This window comes from Pituophis catenifer, unplaced genomic scaffold, assembly GCF_029215685.1.
Source record: "Pituophis catenifer annectens isolate HBS135680 unplaced genomic scaffold, rPitCat1.0.hap2 SCAF_1, whole genome shotgun sequence".
NCBI classification, from domain to species: domain Eukaryota; kingdom Metazoa; phylum Chordata; class Lepidosauria; order Squamata; family Colubridae; genus Pituophis; species Pituophis catenifer.
The window spans coordinates 177,621,673-177,648,356 of record NW_027256881.1 but is presented as its reverse complement, the minus strand read 5'-3'; the positions used below and the strand labels follow the sequence as shown (position 1 = coordinate 177,648,356).

Below are 26,684 nucleotides of genomic sequence, written 5' to 3'. Positions count from 1 at the left end.
TTCAAGAGGCAACTGGACTTTCTGTTTTTTTCCTTGAAGACGTTTCGCTTCTCATCCAAGAAGCTTCTTCAGCTTTGAAGAAGCTTCTTGGATGAGAAGCGAAACATCTTCAAGGAAAAAACCAAAAAGTCCAGTTGCCTCTTGAAAAAGCACCTTTGGGACAACCATGACCTGGATGATTGAGAAGCTGGGTAGACATTCAGAATTTATGTGTCTTTGTCTATATTAGTTTTGCAAACATTTAAGGGACTGTAATAAAGAAAGAAGTTTTGAAATCTAGGAAAGCTGAGTAAGTGGAGCCCGCATCAAACTATGACAGGAAGCTTAAATACCTTCCCATAATCCTTTTGGTTAACTCAGTAAGATAGTTGATATCCTATTATTTTAAATCATAATTGGCAAACCATTTTACAACCTTCCGAAAAGAACTGTAAAAATGGAAAATTCTGCACTTAGAGCTTATTGGTTTGCTACAACTTTTGTTGCTCTGAATGTGTATGGTTTTTTTTTTTTTTTTTTGCTTGATTATCAAATGTACTTACCATTTTTTTGGCATGTTCTTCACATAAGGGGGTCTGATGTGTAATGTCAAAAACGGGCACAGAGCATTGCTGTCCATCAGCAAACTTAGCTGTACAACTTGAAAAAAGCTGCTGCGATCGATTCAAGAGGATATCTATATATACCAATTTAAAGAATAATATGCAATACTGTTTAGATTTGGGTACAAGTTTATTGTCAAAGAGTTTTAAAACCCCACAACTTTAAATGTAATTTATTTCTGTATTTCAAAATTTGGAAGATTTGATAGCAGACTGCCTTCCAGCAGAACTGCCAATGATTTTCTATTGCCTTAAGATGGGTTTACTGAATTAGGTATTTTGCTAATGAGCCAGTGTTCATTTCCTAAAAATTCTTAATCAGAATTGTCAGAAGAAAACAGAATATAATCAGTAGATTATTTGCTAATGAACTAATGGAAAACTAGATAATATATTAAAAGGAAGATTTCTATCATCTTTAGAAGATATAACAACTGAAAAACTCCTGCCTTTCTGAAAGATGAGGAAATCAATAAATAGGATTCTGAATTTGAATTTAGATTGCTCATAAAAGGTATATAACTAGGAGTCTCTTTAGTCTTTCTCTAGCTATGTTTCCTTGCTCAATTTGTAGCAGATATATTGCTTCAAAATTATGTTTTCATGCAATACTGCTTCACTTCCATGGTCATAAAAATATGTTCAATATTTAACATGTCTTTCTCTACTTAATAAATACTAAAATCAGCAATGCTATGTCTGTACAGCAAGACAATGAGTAAGAATATGTAACTAATGCCTAAGGATTGTTTATAACCATAAGCTTGGGGAGACAAGTTAGATGATAAAATCTATGATGTGTGAAAGAAAGGTTGATTTGCTGATATAAATACTGTATTTTTCGGACTATAAGATGCACCGGTGTATAAGATGCACCAAGATTTCAAAGAATTAAGTAAGAAAAAAAAGGGATTTGTTCTCCCCAGCCCCCAGAAGCACTCTGCAGGCCTCCCAAACCTTCTGTGTGCCCCGTTTTTCGCAAAACAGGCGAAAAATGTGGCACGCAGAGGGTTTGGGAGGCCTGCAGAGGGCTCCTGTGGGTGGGGAAGGGCAAAAACACCATTTTTGCAAAAAAACAGGGTGCACAGAGGGTTTGGAATGCCTGCAGAGTGCTCCTGGGGGCTGGGGGAGGGCAAAAACGCCCCCATTTTTGGAAAAAATGGGCTCGTTTTTCACAAAAATGGGACGAGCGGGGTGGGGCTTCGGGAGGCCAAAAATGGCTGTATTCGGTGTATAAGCCGCACCAATATTTCCACCCTCTTTTAGGGGGGGGAAATTGCACCTTATACTCCGAAAAATATGGTAATCGCACAAATAAATATAGTTCATGGGATTGATTACTTGTATAGACAATACTTTAGATAATGGCTGCCAGATAAGTAAAGTAATTTAATGCATATAAGCATGAAGGATGGAATGAAAATCTCTGAATTATCTGCAGGGTATCTGGAAGGATTACTAACTTCTTTAATATCAACAGCAAGTGACTCTCTCCCATTCTACAATCTGTTGAAATGAAGAAGGCAAGACAAACAGAAGGTCCTAATGAGGAGCAGTGCCATAAGCTCCATTTATTACTGGTATTGAAAACAGATCTTGGGGCTCAGAACACATACTTAAAAGTATAAGTATACTAAGTATATTTTTTCCATACCATCTTCTATTGATCTTTAGGTTTCTAATGAAAACAAAGTACAATCCGTAAATCTGTAGATTGTGCTAACGTGTATAATTGTTCAACTCTAATCTAGAAGTAGCTTACATGACCAGATTTTTTAAAAAATTCAGTATGATTATGTATAGTATGTTATTTTCTTTCAGATATTTTATTCCTATTTCATTTACAAGCTTATTTCTGTTGTCATTCCTGCCTACATTCCTGACTTTATAATTGTCAGTTTTTTCATGCCTAGAAAGAATATAAATTAAGGATAAACCTGTGTTTAAAAAAAAAAAAGGAAGAAAATGCTGGAAGAGATTTAAGTGAATGTATAAAGTATGAAGATCAGGGTAAAAGGAAGACATTAAAATCCTGAGCTCATTTAATCTAATTTGGAATGTTTACTTTTTATTTCATTACTTCTGCAATTCATATATTCCGGGACTCACAGCTTTTGCTAGATGGATAGGTAGACCATGTCCAGGAGGCCTTTGCAGTTTTATCAGCTGTAAAGTTGAAACCTTACTTGGAGTGGGAGGACCTTGCAACAGTGACTCATGCCCTTATCGTCCCTTGGTTAGATTGCTGCAATTCATTTTATTTTGGTGGCTTTGAAGACCATTCAGAATGGTCTTCAGCATGAAGTAGCTCATTTGTTGGCTGGCATGAACCATGATGAACATATTGCACCTATTTTATAGACTTACATTGGTCGCCAATAGTTTTCCAAGCACTAGTTTAGATTAATAATGCTCTTTATAGCTTGGCATCTGGATGCTTATAGAACTATCTATCTAACTGTATTCAACCCAACTGATAAATTCCCCTCAGGAGATTTGCAATAACCCTTCTCCTGGGAGGAATTCCACATCACAATACCTACATTATGAAACAAGCTCTTTCTAGAAATTACCACAGAGTCCTTGCTGATAACTTTCCAGAAGCTTAAAAATGAAGCTTCTCTGAGTTATCTTTAAGAAAGAATTATTTGCTACTATATAGATGTCTGTTGTTATTATTACATATTATCTTTTAATATTTTATTATTCTTTGGATTTTTGCTACATTTTAGTATAGTTTAAATCACTGAGAGTCCTGAAAAATTTGATACGATACAGTAAATAAAATAATTAGCAGAACTTATCTACTCCTACAGCTAATGCATTCACCATTTTATCATTATTTTTTATCTATTAAAAAGACACTGAAATTTTAACCAATAACTAATCATTAAAATCATACAAAATTATGCTATACTCACTATTTCTAAGTATGGAGTTGCAGGCTTAATTTTCCAACTAGGCTTTCTTGCCTTATAAATCAATTATACTGGCCTACTTTTGGAAGTCAATCTGCTCTCTTAATGCAAAGTGCAAAAGACGTACAACCAAATACAGATGTCATGTGCTATTTACTGAAAACAAAAATATACCAAAATTCATCCCTTTCATCCCCCACAAATAAACAGAGGAATAATGAAAAGGATACGTTGAAAACAATGTTTAGTGAATGGAAGAGCCTTGTTAGTGCATGGTTCACCCTTTGTGGTTCCACCGCATGGTGATGCATCCCTCTGCTTCACTTGGCTTGAGCTGAAATAGATGTACACACACACACATAGAGAAATAAATTTTTATTGACAGAGTCTTATCAAAAATCTTAAAATTTAATTATTGTTCATGTCTACTTTCACATTACAGAAGTATTTTATCCATCCTGCAAAACATTGACAAACAGGAGGAGGTGTCAGTATTTATTTCTAGTTAGTAGATGTTACCATGTGTAATAGACAAGTACACTGCATAACACAGAGATTGCACTCTTTGTAATATCCAATGTATCTATTCTCTATATAATACATAATTAAAATAATTAATAGATACCTTTCTGTTCTTATTGAGTACAAATAAGCTTGTATACACAAAATACAAGTTCCCAAGAAGCTGTTTTTCTATTAAAACGCACACATACAAATATAAAGCAAGCATTACAGGAAGACAGATTGAGTAAAATTTTCAATAGTTAGGGATCAGGGTTTCAATATTTTTATCTGTCTCTTTACAAATAAAATGAGACTAAATTATTTAAAATATCAAACAATTCTGTGTATAATGTGCAAAACAGTGCTAAATTGCACATATTATTTACATGATTTTGAACTAGATTTGTGACCATAAGGCTTTTGTCAGCCTAATATATCAGACTATACTCCTATTCCCAGATCTCTTAGGTGGATTTGATATCAATAGTGAGATTAATTCCACTACAGAAGGTGGAAGTGAAAAACTTCTGTTTGGCATTTGCAGTATTAGGGTCACAAGTGTCTGGTATATTTTAATAACTGTATGTAATTGTTGATTTTGAAATGAAAAAAAAACCAGTACACTTGCAGTGAAAATCAACTTGTACCTTCTACATCTAACTTAATGGAAGATCTCTCAAAGTGGTGAGCTGGTACCTAATAATGATAATGGATAAACTAATGACCAATAAACTGAACACAATCTAGACAAGTTAGATACACTGTCAGTTGGCTTTTTAGGGTTGAACAAATAAAATAGGGTTTAAACAATTTTGGACTGAAATTTTGGATTGAAATGCACTCTCCTTGAAAAACTAAGTAAGGGGATATTATTTGTTTGTTCAAAATTCATTCAATTTCAGAAGCCACCTGAAGTCAATAATTCCAATTAGGTTTCTCTCTCTCTTTTCCTCTCTCCTTCTTGTTTATTGATGGGACCCCAAAGCATGTCCACTTTGCCTGATCTCACCAGATGAATAAAAAACGAGGACTCACAAGCAGCCAAGTCCTATGCTATGAAGAACTTTATAGATGATAACCAGTTCCTTGAATTGCACTCAGAAGTCAATAGAAAATTAGTGCAACTTGGATGCCCAAATATGAGCATACAACAACAGATAATCCTACAAAACCCTACCTCGGGCATCTCAACTGAACCTGTCCAATCAAACTCCAATTCTGAAATCCAGGACTGAGCTGGAACCCCAAATTGTAGCCTTAAGTGTCTTCTATTTCCTGATGTGAGTCATCTCTCTTGACCAGAAATATTTTGGTAACTGTTACCCATGCTTCAGGGACATAATGAAATAAGAGGGATAGCATCAGCATTAGAGTCCATTAACCCATTCCAAGGTCATTTATGGAAAAAAGCCCCCTGCGCCCATAATACTCTATTCTGGCATTTAGACTTTATTAGTAAGAGCTGGACTCAATCTGAATTTAAAACTAAAACCTATTACCAATGTTGGCAATTAGCCAATAATATTCTGTCACTCTTAATTTGGAATGAATTTGCTATGTGGGATTATTCTCAGGTAGAAAAATCATAGATGCAAATTAATAATATTAGAAGATTCAATTCTTGTATTTTGTTGCTGAAATTTTCCAAGTTCCATTAAAACACTATTTTGCATTTCCCAAGAATTAGCTTGCTGCAGTTGTATGGGAAAGTCCCTCACCTGGTCCGAGGACATGAAGCTCTACGGAGTTCTCGAATCAGCTGCCCAGCATATTCCGGTTCTCTGTGTGCTGCCCGCAGCAATGCTTTCCGGAATGTATGTTGGCATTTCCTTTGTTGAGATTCTGCCCGCTCCAGGCGGCAGAGGTGCTTGTATTTCTGCTGAAAGTAAGTGCAAAGTTGGGAAATGCGGGTTCTCCTGCCACTGGCATAATCATCATCAGGCCTGTAAGATTAGAGAAAGGGGGAAAGCTGATAAAATAGCCTGCGTCCTGTTCCTGTGCCAGCAATTAAGTGTATTAGCTGCAACTGTACAAAAGCCCTCTGGTCATGCCCTATCTGCTTTTTGAGCAGAAGACCCCACATTTGCGAGCCCAGTCTTTCTGCAGTAGTACAGCTCCAAAAAAGTCAAAGATAGAGCAATCTTTTGAATCAATAGCCACATCATCTTGTTTGGGTTGAGTTCTAGCTAGTTTTTCTCCATCCAGACCAACAGTCTCTAGACATTAGGCCATGACTTCCACAGCATCTCCCTATGAGCCTGGAGATATTATCTGCATATTGATGAGATAAATAACCTCTCCGAGTGGTTCCATGTAGATATTAAGCAGGATAATGAAAAGGATTGAAAACTGAGGCACTATGTAATGAACTGCATATGGGTCTAACATTCCTCGCTGCAACCACCATTTGAACCTACCTACTTTGGTAAGAGGCAAATCATTATAATATCATGCCCCCCTCCAACTCCCAATAGATAGTTCAAAGGTCAACATTACTGCAAATTGCTAAAAGATCTAGGAGGACTTTCTCCTTTAAATTTCATCACCGGTCATTCTTAAAAGTCATTTATCTCCCATGCTGAGGTGTAAAATCTGACCTCCATGATTCTAAACAATCTGTATTCCCTATAAAGTGCAATTGCAACCTCACCATCTTCTCAATAATCTTCCTCACAAAGCTACGATTAGATAGGATGGTGGTTATTTAATTTCATTAGATCTAGGCCTGCCCTCTCAAGGAATGAGTGAACCACTGAGCTTCTAAGGAATTAATTTCCCTTTCCCTGAGAAGATCATTGACTATAACTTAGATCCGTGATGGTGAACCTATGGCACGCGTGCCACAGGTGGCACACGGAGCCATGTCACCTGGCATGCCAGCTCAGCCTTTCTAGGAGTCTCTGGAGGCTGGGGACAACAAAAAATGTCACTTCCTGTCCAATCGGAAGTTGGGAAACAGGCCGTTTTGGGCCTCCGAGAGGGTGGGGAAGGCTGTTTTTGCCCTCCCCAGATGCATAGAGAGGATCTGGAGCCAGGTGAGAAAGAAAAACAGGCCTACTGGGCCATTGTGTGCCAGGAGCAGGGGGCAGGGAGGGGGGTCATGCATGCATGCGCAAGGTGGGGCGCATAGAATTATGGGTGTGGGCACGTGCACGTTCGTGAACCTCCCCCACCCCCCCTTCCTGGCACACAATGGCAAAAAGGCTAGCCATCACTGACCTAGATCCAACCCCCATCCCTTTCTTAGTCACTTTTATTAGTCATATGGAACAGGGGTCCAACATACAAGTGGCTGAGCTAAGACAGTAGAGGTTCTGTCCACTTTTGAGGGAACTACAGGTACAAAAACTTCCAACATGACATGACATCATCTCTGTATTTGGTTAAAATCTGTCCATCTGGCTTCCAACTTGGAGTAAATACAAGCGATGTTAGCAATGAAATATTCAACCAAATGATTACCACCAACACTGACTAGATCTTCTGATCCATCCTTTCCCCAAAGGATTAAAGAGACTTTTCCAGGTGCAAGAAGGGTACAGTGGCTTGCATCCTTCTGTTCATTATACTTTGCCACCTTTGCCACTTCTTGCATCTGAACAATGTTCTTGTTTTTATAGCAGTGTGACTCCAGGCATCTCTTTACCTGCTCCATTTCCCACTCAGTGGGACAACTCAATGAACTCAATGAAAGGAGCAGCAAAGGATCAACGGATAGCAAGAGGTCAATCAATGGTAATTCTGTTGAGTCCTTCTATGTTCCAGAAATCAACAAGGTGTTCAACAGACTTACAAGGAAATTATCCAATTATCCAACTATTCCTGTTGGAAATTTGCTGTCTGGAGGGGCTATTTTAATGAGTCCCTCTTCCCAGAAGAAGCTGGTGGTTCTAGTTAACCCCATCTTCATGAGGCAGTAAAGGAGGAAACCCCATTACAGTGCGCAGAAAAATCCTCCAGAACCAGCTTATTGTACAATGGATCTGAGGTATATACCAGATCTAAAATGTACCCAGCTGTTTGGGGTCAGGCAGTAAGGATCTAGTCAAATCCATGTTTGTTATGATAGCCATGAATTCCTGAGGTCCCCCAGGGAAAGGAGACTGAAATCACCCAATACTAATACTCTGGCTGAATCCACACACTCTATAATGAAATCCAGCTACTTGATTAGGCATGCTGTCATGCTGCTAGGAGCATAGTTCCATTGCAGCATTCCCATAATCCCCTAAATCATGAGCAAGACCTCATATACAGCCATTTGGGAACATCATTTGCTAACATTCACAACAGCTAGTATCTCTGAGTAAACAATCGTTGCATTACTTTCCTGTCCCAGGCCTGATGACAAATGTGAAATTTGGCTGGACCAATCTCATGAAATGGATGTCCAGTCCAGTCCATACTCTTGTTCACAATTAAATCATATAAATGGCAATGCACTATATTGTTTTTAGAAATTCCTATCTTGTAAGTGAGGTAGCAACCAATGAGAGAGTTTGTTATATTCTATTTATGAAATCTGTTCTTCTAAAAGGATCAGTTGGTGCTTTTATTAAAACTCTTTCAGCTTTTACCATCTGAGAAATTTTACCACCTGCGTCTATTGTTATTTTTACTTTGCTGCTTTAAATGTTAGCTGAGATATCAGGACTGCTTTTTTGTAAAAGTAAGAGCTACTTTTCCTGCCAGTGGAAGCAATAATTGATTCTCTTTTCCTCATGCAACCTCCCAGTACCACTTCCTCTGTCAGTCTTCCTCAATCTAGTGCATCTATCTACCAGGAAAAATATTGGTTTGGATGGGCAATATAAGAGCCTCCTTTATAATGTTCCCATATGTGATTTCCCTACTTCAATGTGATCGACAAAGTTACTTTTTTCTACAAAAGTCTTCTGTGGATTCAGTGGATTTTATCCGATTAAATATTTCAGAATTTTTTTGACAGCCTTAATCATTAAAGCCCCAGGCTTCAAACCAGGTGACTCTGAGTTCTAGTACTACTTTAGGCATGAAAGCCAGCTGAATGACTTTAGACTAGTTACTCACTCTAGCCTACAATGTCATGCTAAGCTGACCAGGCAGCCAACCAATTTCTGTAACAATCAATGGATCAACACTAGGCTGATCATCATCAACAACAAAAATCAGACAATGTATTTGCAGGAAAATGGTAGGGAGAATCAAAATTTTGATATCATCTGGACCATCTGTGATAACTGGAACTTATGGGGATATTCCTACCTATAAAGACAGTTTGTAATAATGGGGGATTAGCAAATGAGCCCTTAGCCACTCCTGTACAGGCATCACAGTACTCAGTTCTCTCTCCCATGTTACTCAAGTTATCCATCATTCAGTAGTATATCTCCACATGACCAGACAGGAGATATAGTGGAGTCCTTATCTGATGTCTGAAGACTGAAAGGGATTGAGTTAGGTGGGACAAAACAAGCTGACATAGAATCCTGTTGGTGTGGTTATTGTCCCAGCACTGGCTCTAGACAGAAGTGAATGTCACATGAAAGAGCAGATCTTCAAAGAGCTCTTCTTAGAACAATGGAGTTTGATGGCTAGGGGAGACTTTGCTTGACTTTAGTTTATTTTCTAGCCATTACATTTTTTTTAAATAAGTGGCTCTACACTGTACTTGGGGCTGCCTTTTAAACCTACCAAGAATTTTCAATTAGGACAGCCGTCCTCATGACTAAGACTTATGATACCTTTATGACAGACACTACATTGGTTGACAATGTATTTCTGACTATAATTCAAATTGTTGGTTCTATTTATTTGGCTGTCATCTCAGCCAAAGAGATATGTTATAAGTACACTCTGTGAGAAGCTGATGGATGGGAATGGGAATATGGAATACACTTCTGGAAGGGTAGTTCTGGCCTCTGGAGCAACTTCTGTTTATAATCTGAATACCTCTCAAGCCTCACCCATACCCCTTTTAATCTTTTGAAAAGCAGTGAAGACCTGGTTTTCCTAGAGAACATCTGTGGGTGCAATGTATTAGGTGGATACATTACTCTTTATCTCTGGGTAATTATTTTTAATCAAAGAAATTTAATTATTTTAATTATATTTGAAATTTTATATGAGCTATCGCAGAATATGTTGGAAGAGCAGACAGAAGACAAATTGTTGTAAATAAATGTCCCCCCCCAAAAAAATCATATACAGTTTTATCTCCCACCCTTTTGATAATCTTCTTTCCAACAGCAAATCCAACACAACAATCTATTAGCAATGGTTTTTACAAATATCTGTCCTTATGTAACAGCTTTACTCATTTGTAATAGCATGCAACTCAGTTATTCATATGAATGATTTTCAAATCAATACTCCTAAAAAAGGAACAGACCAGAACCACAAGCAATTATAAAAACTACATTAAGAAGAACATTATGTTTTGTTATTTTGATTAAATGTTGAATGTCAGGAAAGCAGTAAAAACTGGGCCTTTTCACAAGGCCTTTGGAGATAGACTCTCTAGAACCTCATATGGGTTAGTTATTTAATTACCAATCTGATTTTACTTAAATTGTTATGCTATTTTGTACTTTTTGACAATATGGCACCTAAAATTGTGGGAGTATGCAGCATGCTATACTTGTAAAAAATAAAAGTGAATTTAAAAAATTCTGTGAACCAATTTGACAGTGGAATCAATTACCCAAACAACTGGTAGACTTCCCTTCACTGAAGGTATCCAAGCAGAGTTTGGACTTCCATCTAGCAGGGAAGTTTTAGTTTTGATTTTGCACTGATCAGAGTTGGACACAAAAACCTCAAAAGCCACTTTCAATTCTAGGAATCCGTGATTCTGATCACAAGTTTCAGCATTATTCGAATCATGTTTTGCAAATTTTGCTCAGTAAATTATATTGTTAAAAGATTCATTTCAATCAAAGTACAAGAAATGTAGAAACAATATTTTTGTGCTTTTGGCTGAACAAAGATAATCTTTTAGTAGCAAAACATTTAATAGCCTCAATGAACAAACTATGAATACAATAGAGGACATTTTTCATTTAAATTTCATTCAATGCCCACTAAAAGGAGAGTTTTATTGTAAATGATACCATCAATTATGTAATTATACAAATTATGTAAATTCAGAATTAAGGGACAATGAGTTTAACATTCAACACCGATCTTTCTGAATGGTCAGTTATATCTGACCATTTACATCTTAAATATATAAGCATCAAATAGAATCAGAACTGATGTGAGTGCTGTGCTTAGGTCTTTCAAAAATCAGTTTAACCATCTTCTTTATTACTGTCTATGTTTTACATAAGAATGTGCAACTAAAAACCGTATTTTATTTTGTATTATTTTTGCCCTTCTTCGTGTACTCACTCATTCCTTTCATATCTGAGGGCTTCCCGGATAGACCATGCAACTTGGTATGGAGAAGTTTTATCTAATTCTTCCAGTTCTTCTCCACTATCTTCAGACCAGTCCAACCCTGAAAAGGAAAAAAGAAGATGAGCTTCTTCAGCCACATTCAAGTGCCCCTGAATTTCTTTTTCCAGGACAGAAGATATATATTTCTGACTTTATGATGAAATAGTAATGAGTAAATAGTAAACAGTAATGAGTACTTGTATATTCTGAGGAAGCATATGGAGACATTATGGATTATCTTGTTATTTCCAATAAACAAATGAAAAGACCCAATATTCCTCCAATTAGTTTGCTCGCATACAATTACCGATCTGTTTACACCCAACAGAAATGCAGATATACTTCTGTACTTACCTAAATGTGGAAAGAGATCAGCATCCAGCTGATGTTTTTGAGTGCACAGTTTCATCAGTCTCTGTAACCGGCTCCTACAGAATGAGTATGGGGAGAAGGCTGTGGCTTTCATTAGGATCCTGTCAGCCCTGGGTGGGTCTGGGGCATGAACTTTAGTAGGGTGCAAGAGAGGCAGAGGTCTTTTGTTGGCCGACTGCCTGGCTTGTGCTATAGCATGTGTGGTGGGTGCCACTCCCTGCATTGGTAGGCTGGTATTCTGAGGTTGAGGTGACTTGCAGACTAAGTCCTGTGGGAGCACTGCTGGCTTTAACGACGTTGGTATAGGTGAGAGATGGGCATGTTGCTGTGGTTGCAAAGGCTGCTGCTGCAAAGGTGCAGGAACGGGGCTAAAGTGCTCTTGGCGAACTTTCAGAATCTCAGTTTCTTTCTGGCGTTGACGGTTTTGGGCTAATTTGCTCTGCAACTTTTTCTTCACAGCTGTCCCTTTCTTGAGCTCTTCATCTTCCTCATTGAAAGCAAAGGGGTCTTCCAATTCTGCTTCCAAGTAGTGGAGAGGAAGCCGGGCCCCTGGTGGAGAGAGGGACATCCCATCCAGGCCATTGGGCATCTTCAAAGCCAGGGGAGGAACTGTCAGGCTGAAGGCTATTGAATCCATCTGGTGCCGAACTTTTACCTCTTCTGTTGGATCGTTCTTTTTCTTCCTCTCCTTTTTCGGTAAAAAGCCAAGAACTTGTAGGTGACTGTTGCAATACCTTTGAAAATCAAAAGCAAAAAATATGTATTTTTCTCACAATATTTATGTCTGAAAAGAATCAGGAAGAAAGAGCTAATCATCAACACTTTGTCAGTCAAGCCAAAACTGAGGGGAAAAAATCTATTTATATTCAGGGGAAGATTCAGTGAAGGACATATAAACTGTCATGCTCAACTCTTCAAAAATGGAAGCAAAACTTGAATTACAGTAAACATTTTATGGGAACAGTTACCATATCCAGAGCTCTGAACATTTGCAGTTACAGCCTGCATATTTAAATGATGCCCATTTGTAAGGGAGGATGGGACTGATTATTTAAGTGTAACAGAAATCTTTCAAGACAATCTTTTTCATATCCTAATAAAAATAGCTGTGTTAGAATTAACACATTGTGGAAACTTAATTCTCTAACACTTCAGGCTTATGCTTGAAATGAAGAAAAGTGTAAAAATTGTCTAATTTAATAGCCTGTCACAGAAAATTGTTTAAGAACGGAAAAATCTATCATTTCAACTTTACCAATTCCAAAAGAAAATTAATACAGTATACTGATGTCTGAAAACTAGGAGCGGGGTCAGCTCAGCCCCTTATTCACAATGAAATTTATCAGGTAATCTTATACTTCTCATTTGTATAAATTAACCATCCTTACAGGATTGTTGTGATGATATAGATATATAAGACCTGAAAGAATTATGTATGATGCCTTAAACTCCTTAGATGGTGAGAGGCCAGAGTACCAGATTCCCATCATTTTCAGTTTTCAGCCATGACTTTAAAATCCTGTCCTCAAGAGGCCTGTTATCAGTATTCTATGAACAAATAAACAGCCACTTGCAGCACTGTCAGTCAGTCAGTCAAGCAGGAAGTATAAAGCCTAACATCATTTTTGTACTCCATTGAAAGTTTCCTTCTACACTATTCTGCAAGTAGAGCTAAATGAATCACAATAACCCAGGTCTCAAGATACTATAACTACAGATAGTGTCACACACACACACAAATCCTCCCCCTCCCCCAACATGCTGTAATTTTTTGGTTGGACTTTGTCTTGCAAGGTTTAACTTTAGAAATAGATTCAATGATTCTTCTACTACATTTTGGCAATTACAATCACAGAATTATAATTTCCCTGCTCTTACTGGTTTTCAGGAACACCATGATGAAAATACAACTTGTCTGGAACATATAGTTTAAGACTTCTTGGAGGAAAAATGTTTTACATTTGAACATACTGTCCCTTGAAACAGCATATTTTCATTAGGATATACTCTTGGATGATCAAATGGCAAAGGTGGCCAGGAACCTCTTTTTCCAGATAAGATAGCTGGAATAAGATTTACTGGAGGCTCATTCATTCATGTTAAAATTATTCCAGTTATATGATTATAATTCATTTTACACATAGTTTAAAAACATCAGCAAGTTCCAAAGCAGCTCATGCAAAATGTAACTGGAATCTTCCCCTGGTAACTTGAACTATATTATTTCCAATAATCATTAATTTGTTTCTATAACTAATCCAACGTGCTGGTTTTTGTTTCATTCATTATTTTGTTAAATTTATAGGTTGCCCATCTCAATTATGTGATTCTGGATGGCTACCAAAGTTTTAAAACAAGATAAAAGATTATAACAAACTAATAAATAACATAACGGACAAGATAAAAACCAACCAACGCAACAAATAACACAACCATGATATCAGCTCAATGTTCCTAGGCTCTCTAATATCACATACAAAGTGATAACCAATTTGAATAGGATCAGCATGCTGTGTTCCAAGCTATCAGCTTCAGCCACTATCATAACAGCTGATTTTTTTATCAACCGCAATTCCCTAACTGAACTCAAAAATAGGTTCAAACCTTCAGCTGGTATGCTAAAGAATAGATAATAAGTGATTAAAAGAGCATCAAACAAAAATGAAAAAACTATACTGAAATCCCATACAGTAGAGATGTCAACATCAAAGATATCTAAGAAGGTATTCCCTATTTACAAGAACCTCTAATGATAGAAGATGGAGTTAGACCAGCATTCTGGTCTAACTGAAAAGCTGAAAAGCTACAGGAACTGATGTAACACCCACAGAAACAGGGCTAGCCACAGAAGAATCAATAAAGGTTCTAACCAAGCTATCCCGGGAAATCTGGAGAATGACACAGTTGATTACAGATTCGAAGAATCAATCAACTCTCCAATATCAAAAAAGGAAACTTAACAGAAAGTACAAAAACTGTACAATATCTTTAATTTCACATGCTAGCAAAACAATACTCATCCAACACAGATTAAGGCCTACATGGAAGGGAGATGCCAAAATTTCAAGCTGGCTTTAGGAAAGACTGAGGAATATGAGACATTATTGCCAATGCATACAGGAAACTTGAGAAAACCCAAGACATCCGTATGCGCTTCTATGTACTGCATATGTTGAATATATAGTGAGGGAAACTAGATTAGAAGATAAGCCTGGACTTTAAAAACTGGATGAAGAAGTATGAATAGCTTGCACTAGCTGATGACACTACTGTTAGCTGAAAGTACAAAGGATGTGCAACCTTACAATGAAAATCAAATGAAAAAAATCCATAAAATTAAATATAAACAAGGAAATAAGGGACAATAGGTACAGAAATCATCCTCAGAACTGAAAGTGTAAATACTAAAGTGGTGGATAGATTCTCTTTTTAGGAATAATTACTAATAGTCCAGGAATATATTGCATAATAGCATTTGGTGTTATTGAAGGCCATGAAGGCCTTGGAAAAGACAGTCAGCTGCCAGAATGTGTCTGTATCAACACATGGCCCATGGGCCGCAGGCAACCTGCTAGGCAGTTTTCTGAAGTTTGGGAGCATTTTTTTATCCATTCACCATTTCCAGACATTGCTGCCTGCTACAAAAGAAGTACTGCCAAGTGCCTCCAACATCTCAAGCCTCATCAAGGCCATAAGCTCCACTGCTGTTGCCAGAAAATATTTGTAATGCAAGTATATACAAATATGTATAAATCTCAGATTATTTACACAGAATTAAAGAAACATATTATTTTGAATAACGTTAACAGAATGGCTGGGCTGTTTAGAAATACACACACACAATAACAACATCAAAATTAAAGTTTAGTGGCACTGGTGCAAAATTATCTTTGTGGTTCACACTTCTCCCACTTGCAGTAATTGTCACTGTCTGTTAAAACGTCAGAGCAAAATTTTGTTGTTTGAGGAGAAACAGATCTGAACAAAAACCTATCTTACATATATACTTGGAATAGGACTGATAAACAAGTTAAAGCATTTGATTTTAACTTCTTTGACCCCTCTTTATTTTTATCCTTTTAGAGACACCTTATTAAGGCTTGCAGGCCACAAAAAAAGCAAAATACAAGAACTTAAGAGAAGAGATAAGAGGATCAGAGCAGTTGCACTATCCGTTTTAAGATCTAACCTATCTGCACTGCACTAAAGAACTAGAATGAGACAATGTTATTCAGTGCTATCCATTTACAGGTGGTCCTTGTTTAGTGACCACAACTGGAATTGGCAAGTTTTTAAAGGGAATCAGGAATTAAGTGAAACTGCAATTGTGCTTATGATCTTACTTCAACTTTCTTTTGCTTTACAGACTAGCAAAGGTTGTATATGCAAGGACTGCTCACAAAGTTACTTTGTCATCACGTTCATATCAACAGTGAACAATCACTAAGCAAGACAACCATTAGAGTACTGTGTGTATCTTGAAAAGGAGACCATTGTAAGTGGCTCATGTTGTAGCAGGGAACAAATCAAGTTGTCCATCATTAATTTACTGATCAATTAATCTTTTTATTCCACTGTTCATTGCTGTATATGTACATACAGTATGTCAAATACTATTGAGCTAGAATTTAAGGTGCACCTTCCCTTTGAGGGAATTCAAGAAATGTTTATATTTTTGGAAAATATGCATTATTTAAAGTCATACTTGAAAGGAGAACTAACAACTAACAGGCCACTAGATAAGCAAATAACTTTTAAAACAGGAAAAATGAATGGTTCAGAAAAACATAACAGAAGCAATTATGGTCCAAGAGGCCATATAGCACATTGTATTTATATTCATAAAATGACAGTCATAGGAAACTTGCCTATTCAGAAAAAGGCTGCAAAAGTAAAATACTGGGTTACAGCCTCCCACCATTTTAAATTTCCTAACCAGCCTTTATGGCATCTGGAGGTCTTATTGGAAATAAAAAGGTGTTTTATATTGATGGTGCTTTAGGCTGTAGCATGCCTGTTTCTTAATTTTTCTTTCTGCAGTTTTTTAAGCACAGCAGGTTGTGTACATGGGTACTCAACTTTCATGAAATACACTAGATTTCATGATTATATGCATACATTCAAAAATATTGTTTGTATGTTTACTGACCCACCTTTGAAAATGGGGGGGAGGGGCAATACGAAAAAATTGGGTGGAAGTAAGGATATTGACTTTTGACTAGATGATGAAGACGATTTTAACATATTCTGTGTTAAAAGATAAATGTCATCTCTCAAATATAACCCAATGGCAATATTTACAAAAATACAATATTTGTTAACACATTTTTTTGGACCAGCAGCACTTTCAATTTCTGAGCCATTTTGAATACTAGAAGAACTTGTTAAATTCTTTATAGCTAACTCCATTATTAGTTTTTAATAGTTATTTATTAATATAAATCAATTTGATATGCAGATGTTAAGAAATGAGTGGAATAAAGAATTAAAGGATCCTGTAGTGTCTTAATTTCTATAGCAAGAGTATCAATGGACCTCAAATTATGATTTATACAACAACCAAAAAATTAGAACTGAACAGACTCCATTATATTTGTATAGAAAAGGACTGTCAAAAACAGCATTTTGTTGGAGATATAAGGATAATACTTCTTTAAAACATATGTTTTTACAATGTCCTATACTTACCAAGTTTAGGGAGAAAGTAGTGGAGTATATAAATATGATTGTGCAACAAAAGCTAAAAAAACTCAGGGGATACTATTCTCTTGAACTATGTACCTAATACATGGAATTTGACAATCAGGGAAAATAAATGGGTTCTTTATGCCCTTATTAGGGCCCAAAGACTGAAATTACAGCATTGGAAAGAGAAATTCATGGCCCATTTCTCTTTATAATTGAAGACCTGATTGTATTTACCACCTATTAGCAGACTATCTACACATAGACTATGTATCAACAAGTATAACGAAATATGGGACTGATTTGTACAAAATACAATAGGTTAAAAAAGTTGTATAAATGTATCAGAATTGTATACTGAAAAATATCTGCATTAGACAAATATATGTAGAATTCTAAAAGTTTATTATAATGACATATTATTTTTGTCATATTTTTTCACTTTTGTTATAGCACTTTTTATATGTTCTTTTTTCCTTCTTATTGACAACCTATCACCATTAGTTTTGTGTTTTTCTCTATTTTTATTAAAAAGCAGAGAAATGTGTATTTTAAAAGGTTGCATGTTTAGCGACAAGACTTTTCTGATGACCCATTGTCTAATCTTGTGATATTCAACTATTTTCCCAACAGATTCCCCTTATTCTACTCCTCCAGCCAAAATGGAAGCTGTTATAATCAGCTCTTCTAGCAAGCTTTGGGCTAGGAAGGTGGGGGGTGGGTTCAGCTGGGGCAATGTTTGGTCTGGCCCTTGGGAGGAAGGACACCTTTGATTTTTTTTCACTATATTTTATAGATTATTGTACATTACCTATAGAGTCTCTTTACGAGATAGGCGGTCATATATGACCTGTAAGTAAATAAATACATTCATCAATTTCACAAGTGGCCTCTCATTAATATCACCCATCATTCACGGATTTATATAGCTTCCATTATTTACTTTACTTATCTTGTTGATACTCTGTTTTAGTGTTGCTGCTGTCACTTACCTACGGTCCTCAGATTTAGGGATGGGGTTGGTGCAGCGTTGGCTATTGTACTTCGCCACATATTCACATTGCTTGAAAGGGGCGGTCTTATCCTCCAGAACATGCCTGATACAGAAGGCGTAGCCATTTAATCGCCTCTGCTTACACAGTTTGGGGCTGTAGGAGCACAACGGCTTATTGTCAACCTCAGAAAAGTGTATATGTTTGCCTTCATACATCACGTGATTCTTTTTCTTGTGAACATCAGCTGAAAGAAAACACCAACAAAAACATTAAAGGAGAAGCTGCTGACACATGTTGATGTTAATCTATATGAACATCAGGACTTACCTAATTTTAAATCTTCTGTACCATATTAACATTAGCAGAGAGCCCCAGAGATGCCACTATCTTGGAATGATGATGAGTCAAGATGAAATAGATTGTCTAAGAAAAAAAATCACAGGAAAAGTATATCAAAGAATACATTTGAGAGAGCTACATTGCTTATGGCATAAAACCTAATTGTACTCAGATGTAGGTACCTTGATACTTGCCAAAATGTTTTGGTCTCTAATTCCCAAGATGCAACTAGTCTGGCCAATAATCAGAGAATAGTTATCTAAATCTTTGCATGCAAAATATATTGCAGATAAAATGAACCTCCCAAGGACAGCTTGTTCCACTGAATTCCTCCATTTAATTATGGGCAAATGTATTTGGGTCCTTAGTTCCATCTGCAACACAACTTTCAGATTCCTTGAACTTCAGCCCTTTAACCACAGATCCGCAACTTAAAGATTGCATCATATGCAAATTAGTGTACAGTATATAGATTTCCAGAAATGTTTCTTTAAATAATTTCATTGGATAATAAATGTAACAAGGGGCAATGGCTCAACTGTTTTATTAAGTACCTCTTCTTAGCTCTAAATGATTTTCATTTCCTCTATTGGGGATCAATATATGTATTTCTGCTTGAAATCAAATATAAAATACCCAACTAAATTTACTAGTGAATTTTGAAACACAGGACAGAGGTTAATCATATATTTTACCTCTAAAAAGTTTGCTTTAAAAAGAAAAGTGTGCAGCTAGTTTTTGAATAATTATCCATGCTCTTGGGCTGCCTAAGTTGTTCCAGGTTTAAAATGTTTCCTAACAAGCATATTTGCTTAGCATTTTAAACCAGGACCTTTGATTTACGAAACAATAATGTCAATAAACACGTGTTAGTATAGATCAGCTATTTGTTCATCTGAGCAAATAAATAAACCAGACATGGATAGTTTGGTGAGATGTATACTGTACCCACATCCAAGATTATGATTTATTGTGCTTAAAAGAACAGGCATCCACAAGCCAACAAATTCCAGTTTAAACCTAGAATACAACTCTGATTTGAGTACCATAAAGCATGTATTTTGGTTCAAATATCAAATTAAATTATCTATGCATAACTTCTTTTCACAATCATGTAAGCAAAGGGGGTGGGGGAACTAGGAGAAACAAAAGGAAAACATTAGTGTTTAAAAAAAACAGGACCCTTTGCTTAAAACATTTAAACAACATTAGAAGCATTCTACCATTATATTTTGAGGTACTGACAGCTAGGCAGAAAGTCATTAGCATGGAACAACTGTATATCATATTACATCATGCTGCTCCTTCACTGTTATACTACCAACATTTTGCAGATAGCAATCAAATGTATATCTGCAAAACTAACCATAGGTAATAGAAATATGTACATGATTTGAATGGATTCTAAGTTGACAAAGCTAATTCAAATAAATCTGGAAGAATCTTTCTTCAAAGGTTTTCTTCAAAATGGTACAAGGCTTTATATATCTCTATTACTAAATTCCAAATTGCCAGAAAAGCAAGGAACTCAACTGAACAAATGACAGGTCTAGTTATAATTACAGTGAGCAATTTGTCACCAAATCTCTAGTTTCTACTTTTTTAAAGGGTCAGATTCCCAATGAAAGTGTTAGAAACTATCTTGGTAGTGTGGAGATTATTATTCATTCATTTATTTGTTTATTTAATCTTCAATTCAATTCAATTGGTAAAAATGTAATGGTTCAAGTCCTAACCAAGGACCTAAGAGCTGTCAAGGTAATGTTTGAGTATATAGCAGTGGTGAAATCCAAATTTTCTTACTACTGGTTCTGTGGACATGGCTTGGTGGGTGTGGTGTGGCTTGGTAGGCATGGCAGGGCAAAATCTCCATTCCCACCCCACTCCAAGGGAAGGATATTGCAAAATCCCCATTCCCTCCCTACTCCTGGGACCAGCCAGAGGTGGCATTTGCCGGTTCTACTCAAAATTTCCACTACCGGTTCTCCAGAACCTGTCAGAACCTGCTGGATTTCACCCCTGGTACATAGGCAGTTCCGAATAAGGTGGTTTTGTGCAAAGTCACAATACTCAGATCTGATAAGTTCAAAATGTCCATGTATCTAGGCAACCCTTTGGGTATTGCTCCAAGGGCTCCTATTACTATTGGTACAATCATTGAATTCTTCCTTCATAATCGCTCAACTTCAATTTGCAGATTGCTATATTTCGTTGTGTTTTCTAGTTGTTTCTCTTCAATCAGTGCATCACATGGTATTGCAATATCAATGAACCAGACTTTTTTCTTTTCCACAATAGTGATGTCAGGCATGCTGTGGGCCAGATGTCTGTCTTTTTGGATTCAAAAGTCCCACAAGATCTTGACCTGTTCATTTTCAAGAACTTTGTCAATTTGGTGCTCCCAGTCATTTTTGCTGCATTCAAACCCAAACTTCTGGCAAGGCTTTCAATGTATGATTTTGGCAACTCAATCATGACGTTGTAGATTATTATTATTATAATCTCTTTTATTCATTAAACATGAAACTCAGTCAACTGAACATTTAAAAATGTATCACATTATTATTATCATTATTAGTCAGTCAGATATTCAGACTGGATTTGGCATTTTTGTCTACCTATCAAGTCCTTACCATAGATAGGGAGGATATGATATGATATATATTATATTTCATATTTATTATATATTTATTATCTCTTTTATTCATTAAACATGAAACTCAGTCAACTGAACATTTAAAAATGTGTCACAAATACAATTGAGTGGTGCTAATGGTTGATACGGGTTGCTGCCAGTGTCCTAGGTATCAACCAAGTACCTTCTTAAAATATATGATGTTCCGAGTAGTGCTTTTTTGCAGTTCCGCTGGTGTTATTGCAGGAAGCTGCAATTTCTTGATGTTTTGTAAAATTCTTGGACATGGTACCAAGTGCCCTGATGACAATGGGTATCACTGTTACATCCATAACTGTGTAGTTTAAATGGCCAAGTCGCGATATTGCGTGATTTTTTCCAGTTCTTTTTTTTTTCGACCTTGGCATCTCCTGGTATAGCAATATCAATAAATTGTATGCTTCGGCCCTCAACAACCGTGATATCTGGCATGTTATGTTCCAAATGATGATCCGTCTGTATTTGAAAGTCCCACAAGATCTTCACTGCCTCATTTTCGATAATTTTTTCCACTTTGTGCTCCCATGACTTTTCTGATACAGGTATGTCATATTATTATTATTATTAGTCAGCCAGATGTTTAGACTGGATTTGGCATTTTTATCTACCTACTGAGTCCTTTCCAAGGGATAGGGATAAGCAGATCTGGATGTTTCATAGTGTTTCTTCTTGTTGTTATCTTAGCTATTTCAGCCCCTTGTTCCAAGTTTACACTAAATCTTTCTTGTCTATATTCTTCATTCATAGTGGAATAATTTTTACTAAGGTTTTCTTTAGCTAATTTTCCAATCTTATTTTTAAATTAAATAAATCCCCAATCTTTCAATTTTTTTTATTTTTTCCAATCCTATTTCCATTCTAATTTGGTCTGTTAAACATGCACATTTATTTATCTTCATAGTTCCTCTAGTAGTTCATGTTATATCCTATATGGAACCTGAAGACTGAGTCAGAGTTGATGCTGTAACCACTTACGCCCAGTTAAGTCCTGCATCCATATTATATGCCCAGGAGGAACTATTACACTTGCATAGCTCTGAGGGTTGTTTTGCAGAAGAGGGAACAATTGGGCTAGTACAGCTGCTTGGTGATACTGGCCTTAGTGATGCAAGAAAGAAAGGAGAGAAACAACACTGCTCTTCTGATATGATGAAGCCATGGATACAGAAGAGGGATTTATTTCACATTGCTGCAATTCCCTGGGGAAATTAGCAACAATCTTTTTATAGTGAGCATTGTGAAGGTAGGAATAAAGGCATCAGTGTAATTTAGCACTTTCTTATTGGTGGAGTTTTGAAAACTATTAGGGATTGTAGAAAAGAGGCAGAGTGTTGAATGAAATATTTTTATGGGGACAGCAGATCCCAGCCCAAGTTGCCTCTTGAAACTGCAAAACAAACAAACAAATAAACAAAAATCTTCAACGGGGAAAACCAAGAATGTTGCACAAATAGAAAGGTACCTCCAGTTTGTTCTAATATGGACAGAGAAAGCAAAACTGGTATGAGCACAAAATATGAGAAATTTCCCAAGCCTCTTATGCATAAGCAGCAGAAGCTTGGGCAGACCCTTATGGAGGACATGAGTTGTAAGAGTAGGAGTGTAAGCATGGGGCTCCAAGACAATGCTTTCCAATATCACCCTTTATTAATCATTTAATAATGAGACTTCAGGTGAGAAAAACCAGTCCTTTACTCAGATGGAGCTCTCAGAAGGTTGTCCTGTACTGACATTTTATAACACCTTCAGCAGGTCTGCCTGCAAAGAGAGTTTTCAGAAGAGTTGGTAAACAAAGAGGCAATATATTCTCTCAATATACTGCACTGCCAAGATGCCATTTAGACCCTGCTAATGGATTGACTGGTGCAGTGCATCCCCAAGAGCATGGAGACAGCCCATAACAAAGGACATCAGGGCTGAGCAAGAATTGCTGGACACATCTACCTTGATCTCAACAGTCAAAGGACATTTTTAAAATTGTTAGAGCTTCTTTTTTCTAATTTTTTCTAAAGGAAAAAAAAAAGATTTGGGAAACTAAAGCAGTTGTACACCAAGGAATGTAGCATCTCTTCATTTTTGCCTATTTAGGAGAAGCAGGTAACTAGTAAATTAATATTGAACAGAAAGAACACCACAAATATTGCACTAATTTAAAAAAACTTATTCTGAGATTTTTGGAACACACACACAGAGAGAGGGGGGGGGGATAAACTAAAAAAGAAATGATGAGAATCAAATCTTTTCTATTTAATCTCATTTTCTGATTCCAAAGTATAATTAGAAATTTTTTGCTTCAAGGAGCTCAGTTTCTTGCCTTTTTATATACTGTACATTTCCCTGAGTGTCGATTCTGTCCATTTTTATTACTTTGACTATTTTTAATTTTCAGTTTCTTCTACATAGTCAAGTTATGGGTGAAATCTTTCTTCATGTGTTTCTTCATTAAAGCACAGAAACAACTTCTGTAAACACTGAAGCACTGTGTTATTTATTTATTTACTTATTTACTTATTCAATTTGTATAGTCACCCATCTCACGTAAGTGACTCTTTTCCACTGGTACTGACAATTGTGCCTACCTGGTAAGGATCACATCTTCCTTATTTCAATTAGCCACTCATCCACTAAAACAACTGCAAAGACAATACTTGTTCAATAAGTATAAGCTTCTTTGCTATCCTTTAGACCAATCTTCTTCAAATAAGGGTGTATACCCATCTATGTCTTCCAGAAGCTTTTTTGGGGCTGAATAAGAACTGCTGTCTATTCAAAAATGCTAATCCATCCCCCATCTTCTCTGTACTACTGACATCTCCAATATCAGATATCTCAGAAAGGACAGAGAAAGTTTTTATTTTCAGTCCCTAATTCATTATTTCTTTGGTTTGGGGTGGGGTGGTTGTATGTATGTTTTATAAATTGTTAATTGTTCCTTTGGTTTTAATTTCTGTACACTTCTTAAAATCACCTTGATGAGATGACAGCTAGATAAATCACATAAACAATAAATAAATAAAATGTTAAGAGGCTCCAAACTATGCTCTCATTTCCTCACTCTTAGAAAGGCATTTTCCCAATCCTCTCATATCTCCACCATTGTTCATACAGCTACAATGTGATTTTGGGTGATGTAAATCCTTCCTTTCTGCACAAAATCCTGAGATTACAAACTTATTTCATTTGGAATAGACTGAGCATGTCTGCTGTTTACATAGACATCACACATCAAAAATTTATAATACTATGGGAATTAATGACTCTTTAGTTTTATTATTCTGCATTTATAATTATTCCATTTATACAATCAGCTCTATATCAATACAAAATTGGCACAGGGTATCTTACAAAAGGTTCAATTATACCTAATACTACCTAATTCTGTCTAAGAAGAATTGCACTGTAAAGGATGTAAAAGAATGTAAAGGATACTTTTTTCAAATCTCCTATTCTGAATGTGAATACTCTCAGAAGGATCAAGTATATTACAAATGTCTTCCTATTCTACTGAAAACAGCCTGATTTCAAAATGTATCATTTACTTTCTTTTGAAATACATATATTTCAAAATAATACATTTAACACAATATTTGAAACATAGTATACTCTCATTTTCTGACCCATATGTAAGGTTACAATTCTTACACTAAAAACTGTTACAAAATTATCTTCTGTCAGCTGTTTTCTAAAATGCTCACAACTCTAACAGAATCTTTATAGTACAAACAAGTAAAGAGGTGATTTGGAGATCCTTTTGAAAAAGGATTATTTTTAGAGGTTATCTTTGCTGTAAATCAGAGCCTTTTTTTCAACTGTGGTTTACACTTTTTTTAAAAAAAAAAAAAAAGAACTACACACTAAACTTTATTTTTAGGCCTCCAAAGTCCAATTGTGACACAACACTTGATACAGGTGAGCAACTTTTCAGAATTTAGGGCAAGTTAAAGGACTTGTACGGCTGTGGTGCTTTATAAAAAAATAGTCCCAAAAAATTGTCTCTGAAGAATTTGGAACTTGTGGGGGCTTACAAAATAACGACTGGGGTCTGGTTCTGGTCTGAGGTCTGCAGGCTGCTCTCCCCTTGGACAAATCTATGAAGCATGCCATTATTCTTGATTTAATGTTGCAGTATTCCTTTATGCGGAGTTTAGGGGGGTTTATTAATATTACTTTTTTCCTATTTTTAACTTTCTGTTTCTTCATTAACTATTTCAAGCTGCTCAGAACCTTCAGAAATAGAATGGCACACAAACAAACTTTAGTGTGCAGAGACTACCCAGAAATTCAGAATCAATCTGTCTGAGCCCAAGTACTGTAATTCCAAAAGTAGGCTGAGAAAGATCAAAGCCTACATCCAGAGGAAGATTCAGAAAAATAGACATTTACCCTTTAGCAGAGGAAAACTTCAGTGGTTATAAACATTTGCCCTTTGTTAAGGCAAGAGAACACACTGGAATAAAATTTCCAAACAAAACGTTGTAAGAAAAAACTGAGATTTTACATAATTTGATGCATAGAGCTTTGAGTGATATTCTTCTAAAATAAGTTTAATAAACTGCCTGAAAGTGTAAATACTGAACTTTTATTTATTTTGGTGAAGCTGCCATGGCATTTGAAGTGCCACAAAAGTACAGAAGAACAAACTAAGACCAGAACCTTGTTAAGGCTTGAGAGCATGATAGGATCTCAGGACATTGCTCTGAATTACCTCATTTTGCCTCTGAATCTGGAAAGTGGTTGAATCTACTGTTTGCCACCTTCACAAATATCAATTATTCTAGGACATTTATTTGAATACAACTAGCACAACTAGCAGAGTGACAGGTCACATGTAATTGGGTTGCTTATAAGCTAACAAATTGAGATATAGTAAAATCCAATCCAGTTTTCCCACTGGAAAGACAATGCTTCTGCCAGCACTAGAATTTGTTGTTTTTTTAGGGAAATGTGATGAATACAAGAAGTAAGAAAATGTTTTAGCTTTTCCTTATATGATGTTAGATTTTATCATATGACAACAAATGATACAATATGTTTCTAGCAAATTGATTCTAACCATATTTACTAAGAATCAAATTTCACTGAAATCAATAATCCTCACTGTCTAATAAATATGCATAGGATGGCAACCAGACATTTTACATCAATAAAGTTACAGTACTAAGATAAAAGTCTTATT

The 26,684-nt window shown here is 36.1% G+C and overlaps 1 protein-coding gene across 1 annotated transcript in view; it reads right to left on the bottom strand.

The window, feature by feature from the left end:
• INO80D (INO80 complex subunit D) overlaps positions 1-26,684 on the bottom strand; it is a 36,597-nt gene that overhangs the window by 5,793 nt on the left and 4,120 nt on the right. Inside the window, exons 2-8 of the mRNA XM_070956799.1 lie at positions 18,823-18,918; positions 18,493-18,739; positions 11,798-12,549; positions 11,396-11,504; positions 5,743-5,967; positions 3,751-3,854; positions 543-676 (exon numbers count right to left, since the gene is read on the bottom strand). Coding sequence (XP_070812900.1) covers positions 543-676; positions 3,751-3,854; positions 5,743-5,967; positions 11,396-11,504; positions 11,798-12,549; positions 18,493-18,710 — 1,542 coding nt within the window. The 5' untranslated portion in view covers positions 18,711-18,739; positions 18,823-18,918. The remainder of the gene's footprint in view (positions 1-542; positions 677-3,750; positions 3,855-5,742; positions 5,968-11,395; positions 11,505-11,797; positions 12,550-18,492; positions 18,740-18,822; positions 18,919-26,684) is intronic.